General features: G+C 38.7%; 1 protein-coding gene across 1 annotated transcript in view; it reads left to right on the forward strand.

Annotated features, from left to right (window-relative positions):
• Nucleotides 1-585: 585 nt before the first annotated feature.
• The window catches only part of LOC124777374 (brefeldin A-inhibited guanine nucleotide-exchange protein 3), a 301,163-nt gene continuing 280,831 nt past the window's right edge, over nt 586-20,917 (forward strand). The window contains exons 1-2 of the mRNA XM_047252762.1: nt 586-738; nt 18,600-18,733. Of these exons, the coding sequence (XP_047108718.1) occupies nt 654-738; nt 18,600-18,733 (219 nt within the window). The 5' untranslated portion in view covers nt 586-653. The remainder of the gene's footprint in view (nt 739-18,599; nt 18,734-20,917) is intronic.

Consider the following 20,917-nt stretch of genomic DNA (forward strand, 5'->3'; position numbering starts at 1 on the left):
AGAGCAGCCAACTTAACAAGCCCATCAATGAAACATTTTTCCTCTGATACAACAATGTCTCCTGTTATATACTAATGTATATTGTTCCACTATATACTAAATAACAATCTCATACTGTAACCGAATCATTGTTGCAAAAGTAATCTCTTATTCGTTGGAACTATTTTTATCCATCACACAACGTCTTTTAGTGGAGTACTAATTTTGTGGGAAAACATGTAATGATTTTTCTTTAAAATAATGTTGGTATATTTTAATGTCGAATGTATTCAAATAACGCATTTGGATTCACTCATAAAACATAAATAATTAAACCTACGATATTGCGCAAAACATCTAAGGTAAATTCGTAAGAGTGTATTGGTATCGCGTGAGTTTGACAGCTGCTTATTTAGTTTTTAATATTCATTCAATACTAACATGATATGTAGTAGATAGCAATGCATAAGTATTGTTGTGTGTTCTGTTAATGTTTGGTACTCTGATAACTAAATATAAGCGTAAACACTGACAAACGAGTTGCTCATGCGACGCGATAACAAACAGGCAGCTTCTTCTTACAGGTGATTGGTAATACGTGAGAGTTGCCGGTCTCTCTAGTATTCTAATAACAATAATACTGTTGAAAAGGACGAAGGAACTTTTCATCAGAAATGGAAGATTTATTGCAACAAATTGCAAAGGAATCCTCTGGATCAAAATTATCTGCCTTACGAAAATCGGCACAAGAAGCATATGGTAATAACTGATTAAGTAATTTTCAAAACTGTAGACATAGAAGATCAGAATAATATATTCAGTTGAAAGAACATTAAAGTAGTAATGTTATGATCAATAGGAACACATTTGTTCGTCAGATAAAGAGTGATAAGATTGACCAAAATAATTAACCTACGGAATTAGTTTCTATCGTCCACTTTGCTAAGGTATCCATGAATGTCTTCCTTCATGTTGTGGTTTGTGGAACGTGATGAAAGAAAGAATGAATGAATCCTTTACTCTTCCTGTCTCATTTTATGGAAGTAACTTGCTAACCAGAATTTGATGGCCCGATGAGCCTCAGACAACAGTGGTTCATTTTGGAACTAACTGAGGTATATTAAGTCCCCAGTCTTTGTTATTTACTAGTTTGTATCCCGTTGGCTACAAGGAGAATAATACAGTTTGTAAAATTCTCTTCTCAGTAAGTCATTTTCTTGTTGACTCAAATGCAGAAGTAGTTAAATCTTCTTTTCTCATAAATGTAATGCAGCACAATGCTGATGTCAATTCTGATAACACTCCATGCTGGGGTGAACTAGATGGGCCTTGAACTTTAGCAGCCAGTGAATACTGTGCAAGGTGTTGCATTATTACTTGACAAAATCACTTTTACCACTCCTATAGAATGTATGTCAAGAAATAAGCAAATTCTGATAAAAGTTGCATAGTGAACCCCCTTGGTTGAGTTTTTCATAAGATATGTATAGCATCAAAATACACGGAGGTTTGTTCATTGCTTAAATATGTTCTCTGATTTACCTTGCTGTTTCAGTTTTTATGACTAAAGGTGTTGAATATGACAAGGTATGTTAAATGTGACACTAACATTAATTAGGCTAAGCTACAGATCAATCTCTTACCACAACCTTTATTTGGGATTCACGTTCGTTGGCTTCACCAATCTGGAACCAAATCGTGTCATCTCACAGGATGAAAGACAGTTATAATGTAACTATGGGGGTGGAAGGGATTTATTTTTAATAGGCGCAGGGTAAATATAGCTCACAGTTACAACTCAGTTTAAGCTGCAGAATTGCAGTAAAACAGTGTGTATATTACAACAAATACTGAAATAGAAAGTATGGAATGAAATATAAAGTATGAATGAAATATAATAAGATTGGGCATCGGGGAACATCTAAGACAAATAAAGATACTTTTGGCTCTGGTGTACAAAGTTAAAAATGACTCGATGTTGGATTTTTAATTATTTATTTATCCATCCATAGATAAGAAATATTGTACGAATATTCTCTGAATGTACATATATATTTTATTTGATAGCATTACAGGAAAAATGGAACATGTACAGTAATAGACATAAAGTAATACATATAATATGAAATGATACATGCGTAATAATAGACATTTATATGCATATGCACTTCTGCTATTATAGTCTGTTCTTAATAAGCCTATACTCTTGTCGTCCCTAAGTGGCAAATCTGTATATACACAACAATGATTCAGTAAAAGTTTTGCAATACCGGACAACGCTGTCCATTAAATTGTAAACGTAATGAGAACGTTGAGGGGGTGAGAGATAGACCCTAATAATTACAGAGGTATCCCATTATTACTGCTCATTTACAAAATTCTCTCCAAGGCAATACTCATCCAACTAGAACCAGAAGCTGATATGAAGATAAGTGAATACCAGTCAGGCATCATTAAATGAAGTTCATTTGTTGAACAGGTTTGGAACCTGTGAACACTCTGAAAGTCAGATAGACAGACAAACAACAGTGTAGTCACATTTGTGGCCTTTGAGAAGGCCTGTTATACCATAGACAGGTAGACTGTCTGACACACTAGAAGAGTATGGAAAAGATTGAAAAACTAGGGCAGTCATACAATAGACACTATATTCAAAATAAAATTTCTGAGAGAATTCTTGAAACCATTGAAGGTATAGGAATCAGACAAGGAGAAGGGCTCTCACTACTTTTACTCTATGTGGTCTTGTACAAAATTATCAAACAATGAGAAGAAAAAATAAAAGGGATTCTGGTTGAAGGAGCTCATGTAAACAAAAGAGTCATAAAATGCCTAGCATTTGCGGCTGACCTGGCAACAGCAGTAACGCACAAGAAACACTGGAACAATCACGTGAAGTCTGCCAGAACAAGTCTACAGATATCATTACAGAAAATCGAATACATGGAAAGAAAGAACGAACAACAACAACACGCAAGCTGTGCACACAAATTAAGAAAGATTAAAATATGGGAAAAATTCAAATATCTAGAGAAATAGGAGGATAAAACATACAAAGATGAGAAAAACTTCAGAAAGTGTACAAACTCACATGAATGCACTACAGTAAAAGAAACATATCAAGACAGGGCAGCACTACAATACACCTGTGCAGCCAGAAGCACTCTGCACACTAGAAATTACCGCAATCAGACCATCAGGTATCACAGAAATATAAAAAATAGAACGTAAAATCCTCAGAAATTTTTTTGAACAATACTCAGTAATGATATATGAATGAAGAAAACAACCAGAGAATTATACAAACACAGACTCACAGTCGTGATCAGAAAACCTCAATTACCATTCTGTGAACACATACATGGAATGAACAACAACAGGGTCACAAAGGCAATTTTTGATGCCATGAACAGTTTAGTAAAAAAAAAAAAAAAAAAAAAAAAAACAACAACAAGCAAGTATGAATGGGGAAAAGATAAATAAATTTGAAGTAAAAGAAAGGACATAAACAGAAAACATGGGCAGAAGAAAGGAAACAGGATCACGGTCAAAGAATGAAGATATTTTTGGATGAGAGAAAGAAGGAAACAGAAAAAAATTGAACACCAAACACTAACTTAGGGACAATAATGCTATAATAATAATAATAAGTGTAATGGGCAAAATGTTATTGGCAAACTTAGTCACAGAGTAAAAACATTGTCAGTTGGGACACTTGGAGTTGACGCAAATTTTTTACACAGGTGAATGTAGTATGTATAACATCTTTGACAGGCCGTGAGCCATATGTTTGTGGAGATAGCTAGTAGACTGCAGAATAAGAACAGACCATAGTGCAGGAACACATACAGGCTTTTGAACAGAAAATGCTATATATGATTTCACAGATCAAATATTAAATGCATTCAATAACCGAACATCACCCATTAGGATATTTTGTGATCTCTCAAAGGCTTTTGATTGTGTGAATCATGAAGTTCTTCTAGATAAGCTTAAGTATTGTGGCATGAGTGGGACATTGCACAAATGGTTTAATTCATACTTAACTGGAATGCAGAAGGTTGAAATTAACAGTACAGATAGTCTACAAAAAATCAGCAGAGTCCTCTAACTGGGGAGGTGCCAAGAATGGTGTCCCACAGGGTTCAGTCTTGGGTTCCTTAATTTTCTTATTATATATTAATGACTTGCTGCTCTGTATTCATAAAGATGCAAAGCTAGTTCTTTTTTCTGATGATACAAATATATTAATGACACCCAACAAGCAAGAAGCAGCTGAGGAAACTGTAAATAATGTCTTTCAGAAAATTATTAAGTGGTTCTCTGCAAATGGATGCTCACTAAATTTTGAGAAAACACAGTTTATACAATTCTGTACAGTAAATGGCATGTCATTGATAAATATAGACTATGAACAGAAGTCTGTTGCCAAGGCAGAATACTCAAAATTACTGGGTGTGTGCACTGATGAGAAATTGAATTGGAAGAAACAGATTGATGAGCTGCTGAAACAGTTAGGTTCAGCTACTTATGCTATTAGGGTTATTGCAAATTTTGGTGATAAGCATATCAGTAAATTAGCCTACTGTGCCTGTTTTCATCCACTGCTTTCATATGGCATCATATTTTGGGGCAATTCGTCATTAAGGGAGAAAGTATTCATTGCACAAAATCATGTAATCAGAATAATAGCTGGAGCCCACCCAAGATCACCTTGCAGACATTTATTTAAGGAACTTGGGATATTCATAGTACCTTCGCAATACATATATCACTCATGAAATTTGTCATTAATAAACCATCCCAATTCAGAAATAACAGCGAAATGCTTAGCTACAGCACTAGAAGAAAGGATGATCTTCACTATTCTGGATTAAATCTCACTTTGGCACAGAAAGGGGTGAATTATGCTGCCACAAAAATCTTTAGTCATTTGCCAAATAGTATTAAAAAAAAAAAAAAAGAATTATTTTATGTAAAGAAAACTTATGTTAAAGTGACACATTCCACATCATTACGAAATGTCGTATTCATGATCTATGGAACAAGGATTAATGTATGTATGTATGTATGTAAGGTGTATGAACAGCAAATACTATGCTTATAAATTTCAAGTACAAAGAAATGAAGTAAGTGAGATACTAATGACGAGGTATTGAATAGAATTGGGGAGAAGAGGAGTTTGTGGCACAACTTGACAAGAAGAAGGGACTGGTTGGTAGGACATGTTTTGAGGCATCAAGGGATCACAAATTTAGCATTGGAGGGCAGCGTTAAGGGTAAAAATCGTAGAGGGAGACCAAGAGATGAATACACTAAGCAGATTCAGAAGGATGTAGGTTGCAGTAAGTACTGGGAGATGAAGCAGCTTGCACAGGATAGAGTTGCATGGATAGCTGCATCAAACCAGTCTCAGGACTGAAGACAACAACAACAACAACATTTTGTCATGTCTTTATCCAGTGATGGAACATGTGATTCATTCTCTCAGGTATCTCAAATAGTCCCAATTTGGTTCCCAAAGCTTCCCCAAACTCCAAAGCTTCTCCAGCCAGAGAAGCAACAGCCTCCCCTGGCTCCTCTCTCATGGAAGGGGTACAAAAGTCGACACTAGCCAATGGCTGAAGGAGCCATGTGCTACTGCTTGAAGGGCTTCACACTCTTCCTGTGTCTCTACCTCAGGGAAGCCCTCCCAGCAAGTCCTTGAAAGAGCAGCGAGAGGGCAAACTGATGAAGAAGAAATTGGTTAAGCGACGTGAGACACCACTACTCCCTACCAGTTTTGCATTTGAGGACGAGGTCAAGATTTAAGCATCCCCTGAGGACCTGGATCTCGCCGACACTTCAGATGCAATGGTCCTGGCTAACAGCACACAGTTGATGGCCATAGGTGACCCTGAGGCATAAAATGCCTCCTCAGTCCCTCCATGTCTTCCCAGATGACTGACAGCATCATCCTCCAGTGGAACTGTGGCAGTTTTTTCTCCCATCTCGCTGAGTTATGACAACTCTTAAGTGTTATAACTGCCTTCAGTGTTGCCTTTCAGGAAACCTGGTTTCCCGCAATGCAGATCCCCACCCTTTGTGGCTATTGGGTGTTCTACAAAAGCCGTACTGACAGACAGAATGTTGGATGGAGTCTGTATCTATGTCCGTAACTCTGTCAATAGCGAACCTGTGCCCCTTCAGACATCTTAAGAAGCTGTGGCTGTCAGGGCAACGTCAACGCAGGCAGTATCTATCTTACCTGTAGTGATATACATCTCTACATCTTTACATTTGTCCTCTAGCCATTCCTGCTTACTAATTTTGCACTTCCTGTTGATCTCATTTTTGAGATGTTTATATTCCTTTTTGCCTGCTTCATTTGCTGCATTTTTGTATTTTCTCCTTTCATCAATTAAATTCAATATCTCTTCTGTTACCCAAGGTTATCTAATAGCCCTCATCTTTTTACCTACTTGATCCTCTGCTACCTTCACTGTTACATCTCTCAAAGCTACCCATTCTTCTTCTACTGTATTTCTTTCCCCAATTCTTGTCAGTCATTCCCTAAAGCTCTCCCTGAAACTCTCTACAACCTCTGGTTCTGTCAGTTTATCCAGGTTCCATCTCCTTAAATTCCCACCTTTTCGCAGTTTCTATGGTTCATAACCAATAGATTGTGGTCAGAGTCCACATCTGCCCCTGGAAATGTCTTACAATTTAAAAACTGGTTCCTAAATCTCTGTCTTACCATTGTACAATCTATCTGATACCTTTCAGTATCTCCAGGCTTCTTCCATGTGTACATCCTTCTCTTATGGTTCTTGACCCAAGTGTTAGCTATGATTAAAATTCTACCAGGCAGATTTCTCTTTCATTCCATACTCCCATTCCATATTCACCTACTACGTTTCCTTCTCTTCCTTCTCCTACTATCGAATCCCAGTCACCCATGACTATTAAATTTTCATCTCCTTTCACTATCTGAATAGTTTCTTTTATCTCATCATACATTTCATCAATCTCTTCGTCATCTGCAGAGCTAGTCGGCATATAAACGTGTACTACTGTGGTAGGTGTGGGCTTCGTATCTGTCTTGGCCATATACATATACTGTATGTATAATTTTCTTTGAATAAATGGCATGAATAAGATAAAGCTTCTAGTACTTCTTTTGTGTTGAACACATTATTGTATTCTACATGGGGTAAATTGTTATGCTTAACAAGTGTTTCATATCCCAAGTAAGATTCTGGAATGAATTGTTCAAATTTCCCCTGTATCCCGAATTATTCCGTCATCATGACTTAATTTTGTCACTGAATTAAATACACAAGTGTTCTCAGTATTTCGCTAATAGCCATTGCCATTCATGTTTTGATGTAATAAGGCACTTGATTAAAATAAAAATAAAAAATGGAACCAACCAATCTAATGCTCTTTATGCCAGTGTATTACTTAACCTTATGTTGCTAGTCAGTCTCAAGCAGAGCTAATAAACATGAAGTGCTTCTTTTGGAAGAGTCACTTGTCCCTCATGTGGCATTTAACAAAGAGCATACAAGATTTCAGATGACTAGCATGCACTGTCAGTTCCCCACTCTTAGGCAACAAATTCATGTATCCATTTCAAACATTTGAAAAGACAGTGTTCATTTGAAAACCCTTTTATAAACACGCACTTCGGCACCACATCATCTTCCTGTGGTGTCTAACAAATATGCCACTTTCACAATCACTTGAGATTGAAGCAATGTGACCAGCATCTGTCTGTGTAAAGGAACAACGCCCATTGGCATCACATTTTAAGACAGGCGTCTGCTTGGTGCCAGTGTAGTCTTTAGAATGTGAGACTAAGCAATATGACCAGCAGTTTAACTCGGAGCACTCCTAAAGAGTGTGATTCTCTTGGTCTTAAGAAAGGAAACAATGTTCTCTGTAGCAGTGCATTTTAAACATGCATTTTGCTGGTGCTGGTGTTGCCTCCAATTCACTCACTCACGTATGCCCCACCCCGGCTAACCTTGGCCCTCCCACAGAGTTATTGTCACATGGCACAGTAACCACATAGAGCACTCAGCCCCACATTCACTTGGCCTGCCCATGTGTGAAAAAAACGTTGCTGTGCACTCGTTTCTTCGTGCTCAACCAGGTGCAAAATGTTTGATGACCAGTATTTGCAAAATAATACAGGAAAATTAAAGAGACCGTTGGAGAAAAGAGAGCCACTTGTATGAATATCAAGAACTCAGATGGAAACCCAGTTCTAAGCAAAGAAGGTAAAGCAGAAAGGTGGAAGGAGTATATAGAGGCTCCATACAAGGGCGATGTACGTGAGCACAATATTATGGAAATGGAAGAGGATGTAGATGAAGATGAAATGGGAGATATGATACTGCATGAAGAGTTTGACAGACCACTGAAAGACCTGAGTCGAAACAAGGCCCCGGGAGTAGACAACATTCCATTAGAACTACTGACAGTCTTGGGAGAGCCAGTCCAGACAAAACTCTACCATCTGGTGAGCAAGATGTATGAGACATGCGAAATACCCTCAGACTTCAAGAAGAATATAATAATTCCAATCCCAAAGAAAGCAGGTGTTGACAGATGTGAAAATTACCGAACTATCAGTTTAATAAGCCATGGCTGCAAAATACTAACGCGAATTCTTTACAGATGAATGGAAAAACTGGTAGAAGCCAACCTCGGGGAAGATCAGTTTGGATTCTGTAGAAATGTTGGAACACGTGAGGCAATACTGACCTTACGACTTATCTTAGAAGAAAGATTAAGGAAAGGCAAACCTACGTTTCTAGCATTTGTAGACTTAGAGAAAGCTTTTGACAATGTTGACTGGAATACTCTCTTTCAAATTCTAAAGGTGTCAGGGGTAAAATACAGGGAGCAAAAGGCTATTTACAATTTGTACAGAAAGCAGATGGCAGTTATAAGAGTTGAGGGACATGAAAGGGAAGCAGTTGTTGGGAAGGGAGTAAGATAGGGGTGTAGCCTCTCTCCGATGTTATTCAATCTGTATATTGTGCAAGCTGTAAAGGAAACAAAAGAAAAATATGGAGTAGATATTAAAATCCATGGAAAAGATATAAAAACTTTGAGGTTTGCCGATGATGTCGTAATTCTGCCAGAGACAGCAAAGGACTTGGAAGAGCAGTTGAACGGAATGGACAGTGTCTTGAAAGGAGGATATAAGATGAACATCAACAAAAGCAAAACGAGGATAATGGAATGTAGTTGGATTAAATCAGGTGATGCTGAGGGAATTAGATTAGGAAATGAGACACTTAAAGTAGTAAAGGAGTTTTGCTATTTGGGGAGCAAAATAACTGATGATGGTCGAAGTAGAGAAGATATAAAATGTAGACTGGCAATGGCAAGGAAAGCGTTTCTGAAGAAGAGAAATTTGTTAACATAGATTTTAGATTTAAGTGTCAGGAAATCGTTTCTGAAAAGTATTTGTATGGAGTGTAGCCATGTGTGGAAGTGAAACACAGACGATAAATAGTTTGGACAAGAAGAGAATAGAAGCTTTTGAAATGTGGTGCTGCAGAAGAATGCTGAAGATTAGATGGGTAGATCACATAACTAATGAGGAGGTATTGAATAGAATTGGGGAGAAGAGGAGTTTGTGGCACAACTTGGCAAGAATAAGGGACCAGTTGGTAGTAAATGTGATCACAAATTTAGCATTGGAGGGCAGCATGGAGGGTAAAAATTGTAGAGGGAGACCAAGAGATGAATACACTAAACAGATTCAGAAGGATGTAGGTTTCAGTAAGTACTGGGAGATGAAGAAGCTTGCACAGGATATAGTAGTATGGAGATCTGCATCAAACCAGTCCCAGGACTGAAGACCACAACAACAACATTTGCAAAATACTTGTTTGTTATGCAATAGATGAAATCATTCTTAAGTGCCTAGTAGGGATTAAGGGAACACTATGCACATGAATTCATATCAGCTGAATTTATTCAATACTTAGGAGACACTATCAAGTCAACTGCTCTGTCAAAAATGTTTCACACAGATGATAGAGGAACAAAAACCAAATGCAAAACCATTGACATGTTCAGAATAGACTTTTATGGGAGTAACAAATATGTGCATAACAAATGATTTTGCAACTGCTGTCACATTGGAGGTCACTGCTCTTAAAACTAACAGAACTGAGAGAAAGCAGTGCATTGTACCGTAATGAGTTTAAGAGAACTTCACTTACAATAGAGTGTAGAAACCCTGTCAAATAATTACACTAGAAATAATGCTGTAAAAACTTAAATAATGTGATCAGAGGGTTCGGCTGTCTGTATTATCCACAGGAAATTACTAGCTCAAATGATAAAAGTTTAAAAAATGATGAAACTTACTCATAAATTAGTCAAAAAGGAAGATAAAATCAGGAGAAGTGGTAATTTTGTTATTTTACTTCAAAAAGGAGGGACAAAATGAGGAAGATAAAGATGAAGAAAAATGAGAAAGAGAATGAGTAGAGAAAAGGGGGGGGGGGGGGGATATGTAGTTGGACCCGTAATATCCAAACTGCACAGTCATACAGGCAGGCTCAGTTGTTGTCAACTAAGGATTTGGTTTCAGAACTACAATCAGTAATAAATTCTAAAAATACTACCACAGAAATAAAGAGCACAAATTATTCTGTATATGATGTATCTTGTAGGATGTTAAGGCAGATCTCGTCTTTCATAGAGAATGTTACTTGTTAGCCACCCGATAAAACTGATGTGTTTTATGATGAGATGGTAATCCATTGTATTGGAGACAAGCATGTCACATCCAATAATCCTCTCTCCAAATCTCTCTGCCCCCTCTCCCACCTGTCTTCTTCCCCCCTGTACCTCTACTCTCACCTTTCTGGGTGTTTCTTCTTTCCCCCTTTTACTCTGTTTGTTCCTTGATTTACTTATGTCATTATATTCCAAGCATTGGAACATGGGGCTTCGACAAAAAATCCCCAGTAGACTCGGTTTTCTGCCATTGTCTTCAGCTCTCCTCATGTTGTTCCTGCTGCTGTTGCTTCTCTCTTCTCTGCCCTCTTCTGTGTTATTTTGTCTTCCTCTTTTATGATGGCTGTGGGTATCCTGATTGAGGACTTTCTTTCTCTATTGTTGTTTGATTTTTGGACAGCATGTGTCCAACCCACTTCCATTTTCTTGCCTTTATCCGCAGTATGAGCAACTGTGGAACCAAATGAATGAGAAGCATGTGGACTTTATGTTGAAATGGCCATTAGATGGTCAGTGTATTACTGGTAGAGGCTGACATCAAACAAGATCATTTTGGGTCCCAGAGAAATGTAGAAACTCATTAAGCAGTTTTGAACCTATGACTTATCTTAGAAGATAGGTTGAAGAAAGGCAAGCATCTGCAGATTTAGGGAAAGCTTCTGACATAATTGTCTGAAATACTACCTTTGAAATTTTGGAAGTAACAGAGATAAAATACAAGGAGCAAAACACAATCTACATTTTGTACAGAAACCAGACTGCTGTTATAAGAAGCAAACTGCATAAAAGGAAAGCAATAGTCGAGAAAGGAGTGAGATGAGATTGTAGCCTATCTCTGATGTCCTTCAGTCTGTAGATCTTCATTCAGCAAGCACTAAAGGAAATCGAGGAGAAGTTTGGAACCAGAATTACAGCTCAGGGAAATGAAATAATACCCGTGACTTTGTAATTCTGTTAGAGAATGGCATAGAATATGGAATTCCAGTTGAATGGAATGGCCAGTGATGTCAAAATATGTTAAGAGGTAAACATCAAGAAAAGTAAAACAAAGGTAATAAAATGTAATCAAATTAAATGAGCCAACACAGAGGGAATTATATTACAAAATGAGTTACTATAAGTTGCAAATGAGTTTCGCAGACTGGACAGCAATAAAACTAAAGGTAGCCAAAGCACGAAGAATATAAAATGCACTCTGTCAATCACAAGAAAAGTGTTTTTGAAAATGAGAAATTTGTGAACACTGAATATAAATTTAAGTTTTAGAAAGTCTGTTGTGAAGGTATTTTTCTGGAGTGTAGTCTTATATGAATGTGAAACATCCACGGTATGTAGTGCAGACGAAAAGAAAACAGAAACACTTGAAATATGGTGCTACAGAAGAATGCTGAAGATCACAAGGATAGATTATATAAGTAATGAAGAGGCACTGCATTGAACTGGGGAGCAAGGAAATGTGTGGCACAACTTGACTAAAACAAGGTATTGGTTGCTAGGACACATCTGAGGCACCAAGTATGAGGGTGGTTTGAAAAGTTTTCAGAATGAAATAGAAAAAAGGTACTTACATCACTGAAACTTTTTTATTTTTCAATGTAGTCTCCTTGTAGATTAATGTGCTTGGTCCAGTGATGTTCCAGTGCCTTGATCCCATCTTGACAATGAGTTTCCTCCAGGCCTGCAAAATAGTTGTCAACTCCAGCTATCAATTCTTCGTTTGAAGTGAATCTTCATCCACCAAGAAAAATGTTCAGTGGGAACAGATGGAAGTCAGACAGAGTCATATCAGGTGAATAAGGTTGGTGTGGCAACAATTCATACCTTAGTTCGTGTAATTTTGCCATGGAGACGGCACATGGTCAAGAGTCGCGGCACCCATCTTGCAGGTAATTTTTTCATTTTTAATTCTTCAGTTAAAATGTGATATAGCCTTTCAAATGCCATCTGGCAAGCATGAGCAATTTCACACACTTTCAATCAGCATTCTCCATGACCATTTGGTGCACTTTTGCAATGATTTCTGGAGTAGTGACACATCTTGACCGACCACTGTGCAGATCATCATCTAAGCTCTCCTGACCAAATTAAATACATTTGTCCACCTGGCAACAGTTGAATATGAAGGAGCAGAGTCCCACAGTGTATTCTGGAAATCAGCATGAATGTCCTTTGCTTTCATACCTTTCTTTACAAAGTACTTAATCATTGCTCGAATCTATTTTCTTCTTCTTCTTCGTGGCAACGACAACAGAGCCACATCACCGCCACCGCTGTCTACCAGGAGCACTGATGTGGCACGTGTTTACAGGCAACAGTCCAATGAATATTGTGTGAACAACTCATTGCACTAGTGTTGATCTGTTGTGGTGATTCCAAGAACTTTTCAAACCACCCTCATAATTGTCAATTTGAAAATGGGGGAAAGTATGGGGGAGGGGGAGTTAAAATTGTAGAGAGAGATAGCAATGCTTGATATAGTTAGCAAGTTAAAATGATGCCATAGCTATACAGAGAAGAAGAGGCTTGTACAGGATAGACTACTGTGGAGAGCTGCATCAAACCAGCCTTCGGACTAAAGACCACAACAAGAACAATTTTAAAACTTCCAGGCAGATTAAAACTGTTGAGACAAACTCAGGACCTTTGCCTTTCGCAGCAAGTGCTCTACCAACTGAGGTACCCAAGCACAACTCACGACCCATCCTCACAGCTTCACTTCTGCCATTACCTTGTCTCCTACCTTCTGAACTTCACAGAATTCTCCTGAAAAATTTGTGGGGCTAGCACTCCTGTAAGAAAGGATATTGCAAATGCATGGCTTGGCCACAGCCTGTGGGATGTTTCTAGAATGATCTTTCACTCTGTAATGGAGTGTGCTCTGATATGAAACTTCCTGGCAGATAAAACTATGTGCTAGACTGAGACTCAAACTTGGGACCTGGAAACTTCCCCAGGCTGTGGCTAAGCCATGTCTCTGCAATATTCTTTCTTCCAGGAGTGCTAGTCACACAAGTTTCACAGGAGAACTTCTGTGAAGTTTGAAAGGTAGGAGATGAGTTGCTGGTGGAAGTGAAGCTGTGAGGGTGGGACATGAGTTGTGCTTGGGGAGCTCAGTTGACAGAGCACTTGCCTGTGAAAGGCAAAGATCCTTAGTTCAAGTCTCAGTCTGGCACACAGTTTTAATCTATCAGGAAGTTTCATATTAGTGCACACTCCACTGCAGAGTGAAAAATTAATTTGAGAACAACTTTGTTTAACTTCATTGCCATCAACCACCCCCCCCCCCTCTCTCTCTCTCTCTCTCTCTCTCTCTCTCTCATACACACACACACACACACACACACACACACACACACACACCTTTTGCTTAACTTCATTGCCATCAACCCCCCTCAAACACACACACACACACACACACACACACACACACACAATTATTGAACTATATGAAATAAAATCATCATAACTTCTGAACGGTTAGCATTAGGATGTTAAAGTTGCACGGTTGGCTGCGGGGCATGATGGGAGTTAGTATGGTTAGTTTGGTTTAGCAACGAAGCCCAATTGCATTTGGATCGGTTCATCAGTAAGCAATATTGATGCATTTTGGGGGACTGAGAAACTGCATTTCGCAATCGAGAAGTCTCTTCACCCTCATTGGGTGATGGTGTGGTGTGCTGTGTCCAGTCTGGGAATAATTGGTGTTATATTCCTTGACTGCATGGCGACTTCCAAATGGTATGTGAAGATTTTTGATGATAATTTCATCCCTATTATTCAAAGTGACTCTGGTTTTGAGATGTGGTTCATGCAAAACAGAGCCCAACCTCATTGATGCAGAAGAGTGTTTGATGTCCTGGAGGAGCACTTGGGGGACTGCATTCTGGCTCTGGGGTACCCAAAGGCCACTGGCTTGGGCTTTGATTGTCTGCCATATTCTCCGGATCAGGCCCTATGCATCTCCTATTTGTGGGGCTATATTAAAGACAAGGTGTACAGTAATAACCGCAAAACCCATGCTGAGCTGAAAGCAGCCATTCAGGAGGTCAGCGATGGCATTGATGTTCCGACACTGCAGCAGGTCATGCAGAATTTAGCTGTTGGTTTGTGCCACATCATAGTCAATAATGGCAGGCATATCAAACATGTAGTGACGTTTACATGTTGAATAAAATGTGTGCATGGCATAGTTTGTAACTAATTTATGTTTTCTTTTGTGCCTTAAAAATTGATATAAGAAGTGGCAAAACTGACATAAGAAAACATGTTTACTGTATATTCCAACATAGCTGTAGGATGTCTTTTTTTATTTTTTGTCAGCATACAACTCATTTACTTTAATTGTTTATTTTCTGTTTTGTTTTATACATATTAACCTGCCATTCTGTCATTTTATAAATCGGGTAAAGTGTTGTACAGTCCTGTGCATTCTATAAGGAAAGCTCTTTGTCACTTCTTGCAGTCACATTCCAATCAATGTATCAACAATAATAAAAATGGAAACAAAATAACAAGCTCTGAAAATTATAAGATGAAAAACAGAACTCAGAAATTGAGCTCTGTGATTGTACCTCACTGCATATCATGTGAACTGGCAGGATATTGTACATAATCTACACAGAGGGCACAGTATTTCTGATATTGCATTATATATTCTAAAAATTTTGATCTGCTCAGTAATATTACATACTCTTTCAATATAACCTATACTTTCAATTTTATTGTGTGAACAGAAATATTATACCAATAGCTTTTAACCCATGGCTTCATCCACTTCACAAATGTCAACGCAAATACCAACAAGTCTTTTCAAACATTTTTACATGTCACCTCTTCTTAACCCCACCACCACCCCTAGGTGCAGTAGGGCTATCTATATGCATAATGAGTCATGTTTGTAGAAAGTTTGGTAGCAATTGCTCCAGGGGGTTACAGTGAGAAATATTACTGATATGTCAGTGTCTTTGCATCTACATCCCTCACCAACTCCAAGCGTTAAACATTGACAGGACTGTCACCAGTGAGCCTGGCAACCCTGAAAACTATGGATTTGATATTAATATGAGCCATCATTGAAATTTTTTTTTTGCCATCGCTTCTCACCCCCACCCCTGCCCTTGGGGTAGTAGGGAGAGGTTACCACTACAGTATTTTTATACAAGTAATGGGTCATGTGTACAAAAAATTTGGTTGACTTTCCTCCTGACAATTGTGTTTTATTTTTCCATGTCACCCTCACATCAACCCCATGAAAGATAGGAGGTTCTTACCCCACAGTGCTTTTTTCCAAGAAGTTGGTGATGAATTTGGTTGATGTAGATCCATTGGTTTAGGATGGATGTAGAGTGTGTATGCATACATTCATACAAATAAAAGATACAGAAACTAAAGGAAGTGAAGAAAAAGAATAGTTTCTGGGGGGGGGGGGGGGGGGGGGGGACACCAAGCACATATTGTAACTTCTGTTCATACCTGCGGAGTTCTGAGAAACTGATATCAGGAGGGAGAATCGAGGGGCATGTTTGATGAAACGGGCACCAAGATCACGCTTATGCCCATTCATCCTGACTGATAACCTGGTTGTCGTCATACTGATGGTGCCTGTTTTACCAGAGATGCCATCTGGATTCTGGATTCTGCCCCCTGCCACCAGTTTCTCAAAACTGCTGTTACAACATATACTTGGTTCTCGCCACCCATCTGGTCTAATTTACTTTAATTTCTTTGGTCTCAGCAATTTTTTCAGTAACTATCCCTTTTATTCACTCCCTTTTAGTTTTCTACATCTTTTATTTTCTGACTTATCTATTGACCCCCTTGCCCCCCCCCCCCCCCTTCCCCTCCTGTCTGCCATATATAATGCACATAGTTTTCTGCTTGTTTGGACTCTTGTATGATGTTTTGTCAGTAATCTCTGTCTTGCTTATTACCCTATCTTCCACCTTTAAGCTCTCAGGTTTTTAAATCTCATCTGATGCAGTCCCCAACAATCAGTCTTTCCTTCTCAGCCTCCCTCGACCCAGAGTTCTGGGCGACTTTTCCATAACTTTTCCAAAGCTCACCAGCCCTTTTCCTTCACCCCTTTTCCTTTCCCTTCAACCCCCCTGCCAGAAGAAGGAGCTGCAGTCTCTGAGTGCTTGCACATTTCCTGAACCTTTACACGTGTTCTCTCCTGCCACCGCATGATGAGTGCATTTCTTATATAACCAGGGCATCCATAATTAAAGTTCCAGTTTCAAAACACTGTAAAAGGACACCTGTTGCTCAGAATGAAGTAAAATTTGAACAGCATATTGTTGATGCAGTGGGAAATGTCATGGTGTTGGGGGGAGGGGGGATAGTTGACTAATAGGTGGCACTGTAAGTGTCAGAATATGCACACCAACAGACACGCAGCACATGGCTGTTGCTCAGTTTGCATCCGAAATGCCCAACATTACTGTCTTCATCTAGGATCATGCGCTGATTGTAAAGCTCCTATGTGAGAACAGTGATTGTGCACCAGCAGCTGCAGAGAGATTCCAGCCACCCAAGGGTATGAAAAAAGGCATTGGTCCAGTGTCAGCTAAGGGTCTGGAGAAAATGATTATAAAATTCAAAGAGACAAGTTGTGTTGGATTACAATGTGGCAAAGGGAGGAAAGCAGTTGAACCAATGTCAGTTGAAAACATGGCCACACCATTGCAGGAAGGGTCAGGCTGTGTGCAAACATACAGTGCATGGGGAGTTGCTCGAACATTATACATGCTTGTGAGCACGGTGCATAAAATCTTACGAAATGTCCTGCATTACTATCGATACAAAATCACTCATGTTCAGGAATTGCTTCCTGTTCGCCTGCCAGCAAGACAAATGTTCACACTGGAATTTCTTGCTCCCATGAAAGTGGACATTGAATGGCCTTGGAACATTCTGTGGACAGCAAAGCTCATTTCCTTTTCCAAGGACATGTCAGTAAGCAGAATTGCAGGATATGGGCAATGGGAAATACAAAGACCCGTCAACCAGTACCACTTCATTCTGCAAAGTTGACTGTGTGGTCAAGTTGGGGTGTTTTTATTGTAAGGCTGTCTTTTTTTGAGGAGATGAGTGGTGCAGGTCCTGTTACGTGTACTATCACTGGTAAATGCTAGGAGTGTCTTTTTGCCCACCAATGCCATTCCAACCCTCAAGCAGCTTGGATGTGTGGGTGGAGTGATTTTTACATGAGGTGGAGCTCCTCCCCATGTTGCACAGCCAGCAAAGTGGCTGCTGCAGAGGCATTTTGGAAATGCTAGAATTATCAGCCGTCATTTCCCTACTTCTGGCTATGGGGCTGTCTGAAAGATAATTTGTTCAGTCCTCCAATTATGAACATAGCTGAATTGAAGGCAAGGCACGCATTAAGCAGAGCATTCTGACCCCTGAGACATGCCAATCTGTTCTGCAAGTTGATTTCAACTTGGGGCAGAAAACTGTGGACAGCATATTGAGCATGTCCTGTACCAGTCACATGACAGAGACCAAGTTCATCTTGCTTTGTATGTGGTTTTTGGCCCCAGGACAATTAAAAAGTAACATTATTTTGCTACAAATCTGAGAGCAGACGGCTCCTACAAATTTATGTCCATCCCACATCGCGTACTGCAGATGGCAAGATGATTCACTTGAAAAGGTATTGTGCAGTGTTGTCCAATCTGAGCTTTCATCCCACCTCCAAAGAGAAACAGAATATTAAACCCAATTTTAGTTCCATTCACGTAGTGTGATTTGTAATAGTCATTGTTCACCTGTTAACATTGTTCATTGGCAACTATTCAGAGAGGTTTTGAGGATTTCATTGTTATGCAGACTGTATGCAATAGTAAAAGGAAATATATATGAAATTTCAGATTTTCTGGAGGCTCAGCAGGGATTATTAAGAGACCCAGCACATGATCTTCGAGCAAAATGCCTCCATACATTCCAGTTGGCTCTGGAGACAAAACGAAGCAAATTTGTGGCTTATGGTTTGACTGGATTACATGTAAGTTCTGCATGAACATTAAAAATTGTTTTTAGTTTGCATTTGTTGGTGATGTAGTGGAAAAACAAACTGCAACAGCTTTTCACATAACACAGTGAAACAATAATGCAGAACAATTTTCATTTATTTATTGAAGCTCTAATGACACAATATACAGTATTATAATTAAGTGAGCAGATAACAAATATGAGTTGCAGACTTGTAGTTTCTATTTTGTGATTTTACATGTGTGTAACATGCTACAGTGATAAACCATTGTAAACAAACCTTCTGTAACGAAATTTGTATTATTCAAAATTTATTCAAATTTTATTTTTTATCAGTGCATAATCACTGATCTTATCCATATGATTTTGCTATTAGCCATCTAGTTTTTTAACACTATTTTCATAAAAACTATGGAGACACATCTCAAGCTGTAAACAATTGCTTCTCTACATAAGTTGTGACACACCATCCACAGAGAGTGACCCACACATATGGAAGTTGCGTTGTGACAGATTTGAGCTGTAGGGTGAATTTTTGAGGGCAGTCTGATTCCGATCAGCCAATATATGTTGGGTTATAGCTGTGAAATAATGTGAAGGAGCTGCACAGATCTGAACAGGGTGCCACATCTTTTGAACAATGGGCAGTTAGAATGTGGCAACAAAGATCACAGTAGTAGGAAGCATTAATGATACAACATTCCTGGAGAAATAAGATGAACGAAATGCCTTTACATTTCCAGAATACTATACCCATGAGCTTCGTAGCAAACATCAAAGTGCTGATTTTTCACTGGTGCCCCCATGCTGCAACCGTACAACTACATACTGTCTCCTTTTTATATTGTAGTATGATGATGGACTCAATTATCACAACATAATTTGTACCAGAAGCACCACCATCTCCCTTAAAGTAGAAAAAAAAGTGTGTAAACATTTCAACTTGAGCAGCCTGAGTTGCCACATTTTTAGTGCACTGTCCATTCAGATTTAGGTTATCCTTGATTTCCCTAAATCATTTGAGGCAAATGGTTCCTTTAAGAAGTAAGTGCCTTGATCTCCTTCCCTGTTCTTGAACAATGTGAACTTGTGCTTCTGATCCTTTTCAACTCTTGAAACTTGTGCACCTATTTCAACAACCATGGAACACAGTAAGCTGATTCATTCCAGAATTCCAACTCTTTCCAAGTGACTGATTGAATATTTGCGTCAGTGAGTTAAAGTTTTACTCTCATTTCAAGCGTAGATCAGCACAGAGTACCTGGATATTCTCTGCTGCGGTTCTGGTGTTATACAGCTCTAGTGGTTCATATTTTCAACTGGGCTCTTGGAAAGGTTCTTTCCCCTTATTGCTTGATACCATTTAAGCTGCAATTCATTTATCCACATTTTGTTCATAACATTCTGGAGATGTACTGAAAACAACTCTCTCAAAGGATATTGATAATCATTATCATATGTATGTAGTTCTGGAATGTGCAATGTAAACTGCAGTTCTGTCATATGAGGAAAGACTAAAAGAAAACCCAAACTATCTTGAAACCAATCTGAGTGATACATCATATGAAACTGAATACCAAGTATATCTTTTTGAAATGCTACAAGCAGTTTCCTTTCCCATTCTTCTACTGAACTCGTGCTTCATTTCCAGTGACACTGAAGTTGACAGAATATTAAACTTTTACATTTCTTTCTTTTTCCTTTGTTTAACCATGCCTATATATTTGTGTTTCTTCCAAATATTAATTTGGCTTAAAGTATAAAGTAAGACCTGGTTTGAAGAGTATACCAGAGAGAGAGAGAGAGAGAGAGAGAGAGAGAGAGAGAGAGAGAGAGAGAGAGAATCACCACAAAGTGGTGAAAGTGGATGTGCAGTTGCACTGGGATTGTCTTCAGTGTTTATGCAAACCAGTTTCTCACATGCTGATTGGTAGACAGAATTTTGAAGCACAAACTGTCTTGAGTTTTGCTGGTCATTTAATTGATGTGGATCATCTTATGTAGTCAAAATATAAAGTTAATCAGTGAAAATCTTATCACAACCTGTACACTAATTCTGGGTTCTTTTTGACACACTTACATGTACAACACAGCCACCTGTCATCCAATTTGAAGTCTAAATGAAGGATCCTGTGATGATCTGTGGTATAATTTTGGTGTAAGCCTTGCTCTTCTTATTATAAAGATGTGGAAAATC

The sequence above is a fragment of the Schistocerca piceifrons genome, chromosome 2 (genome assembly GCF_021461385.2).
Source record: "Schistocerca piceifrons isolate TAMUIC-IGC-003096 chromosome 2, iqSchPice1.1, whole genome shotgun sequence".
Classification (NCBI taxonomy): Eukaryota; Metazoa; Arthropoda; class Insecta; order Orthoptera; family Acrididae; genus Schistocerca; species Schistocerca piceifrons.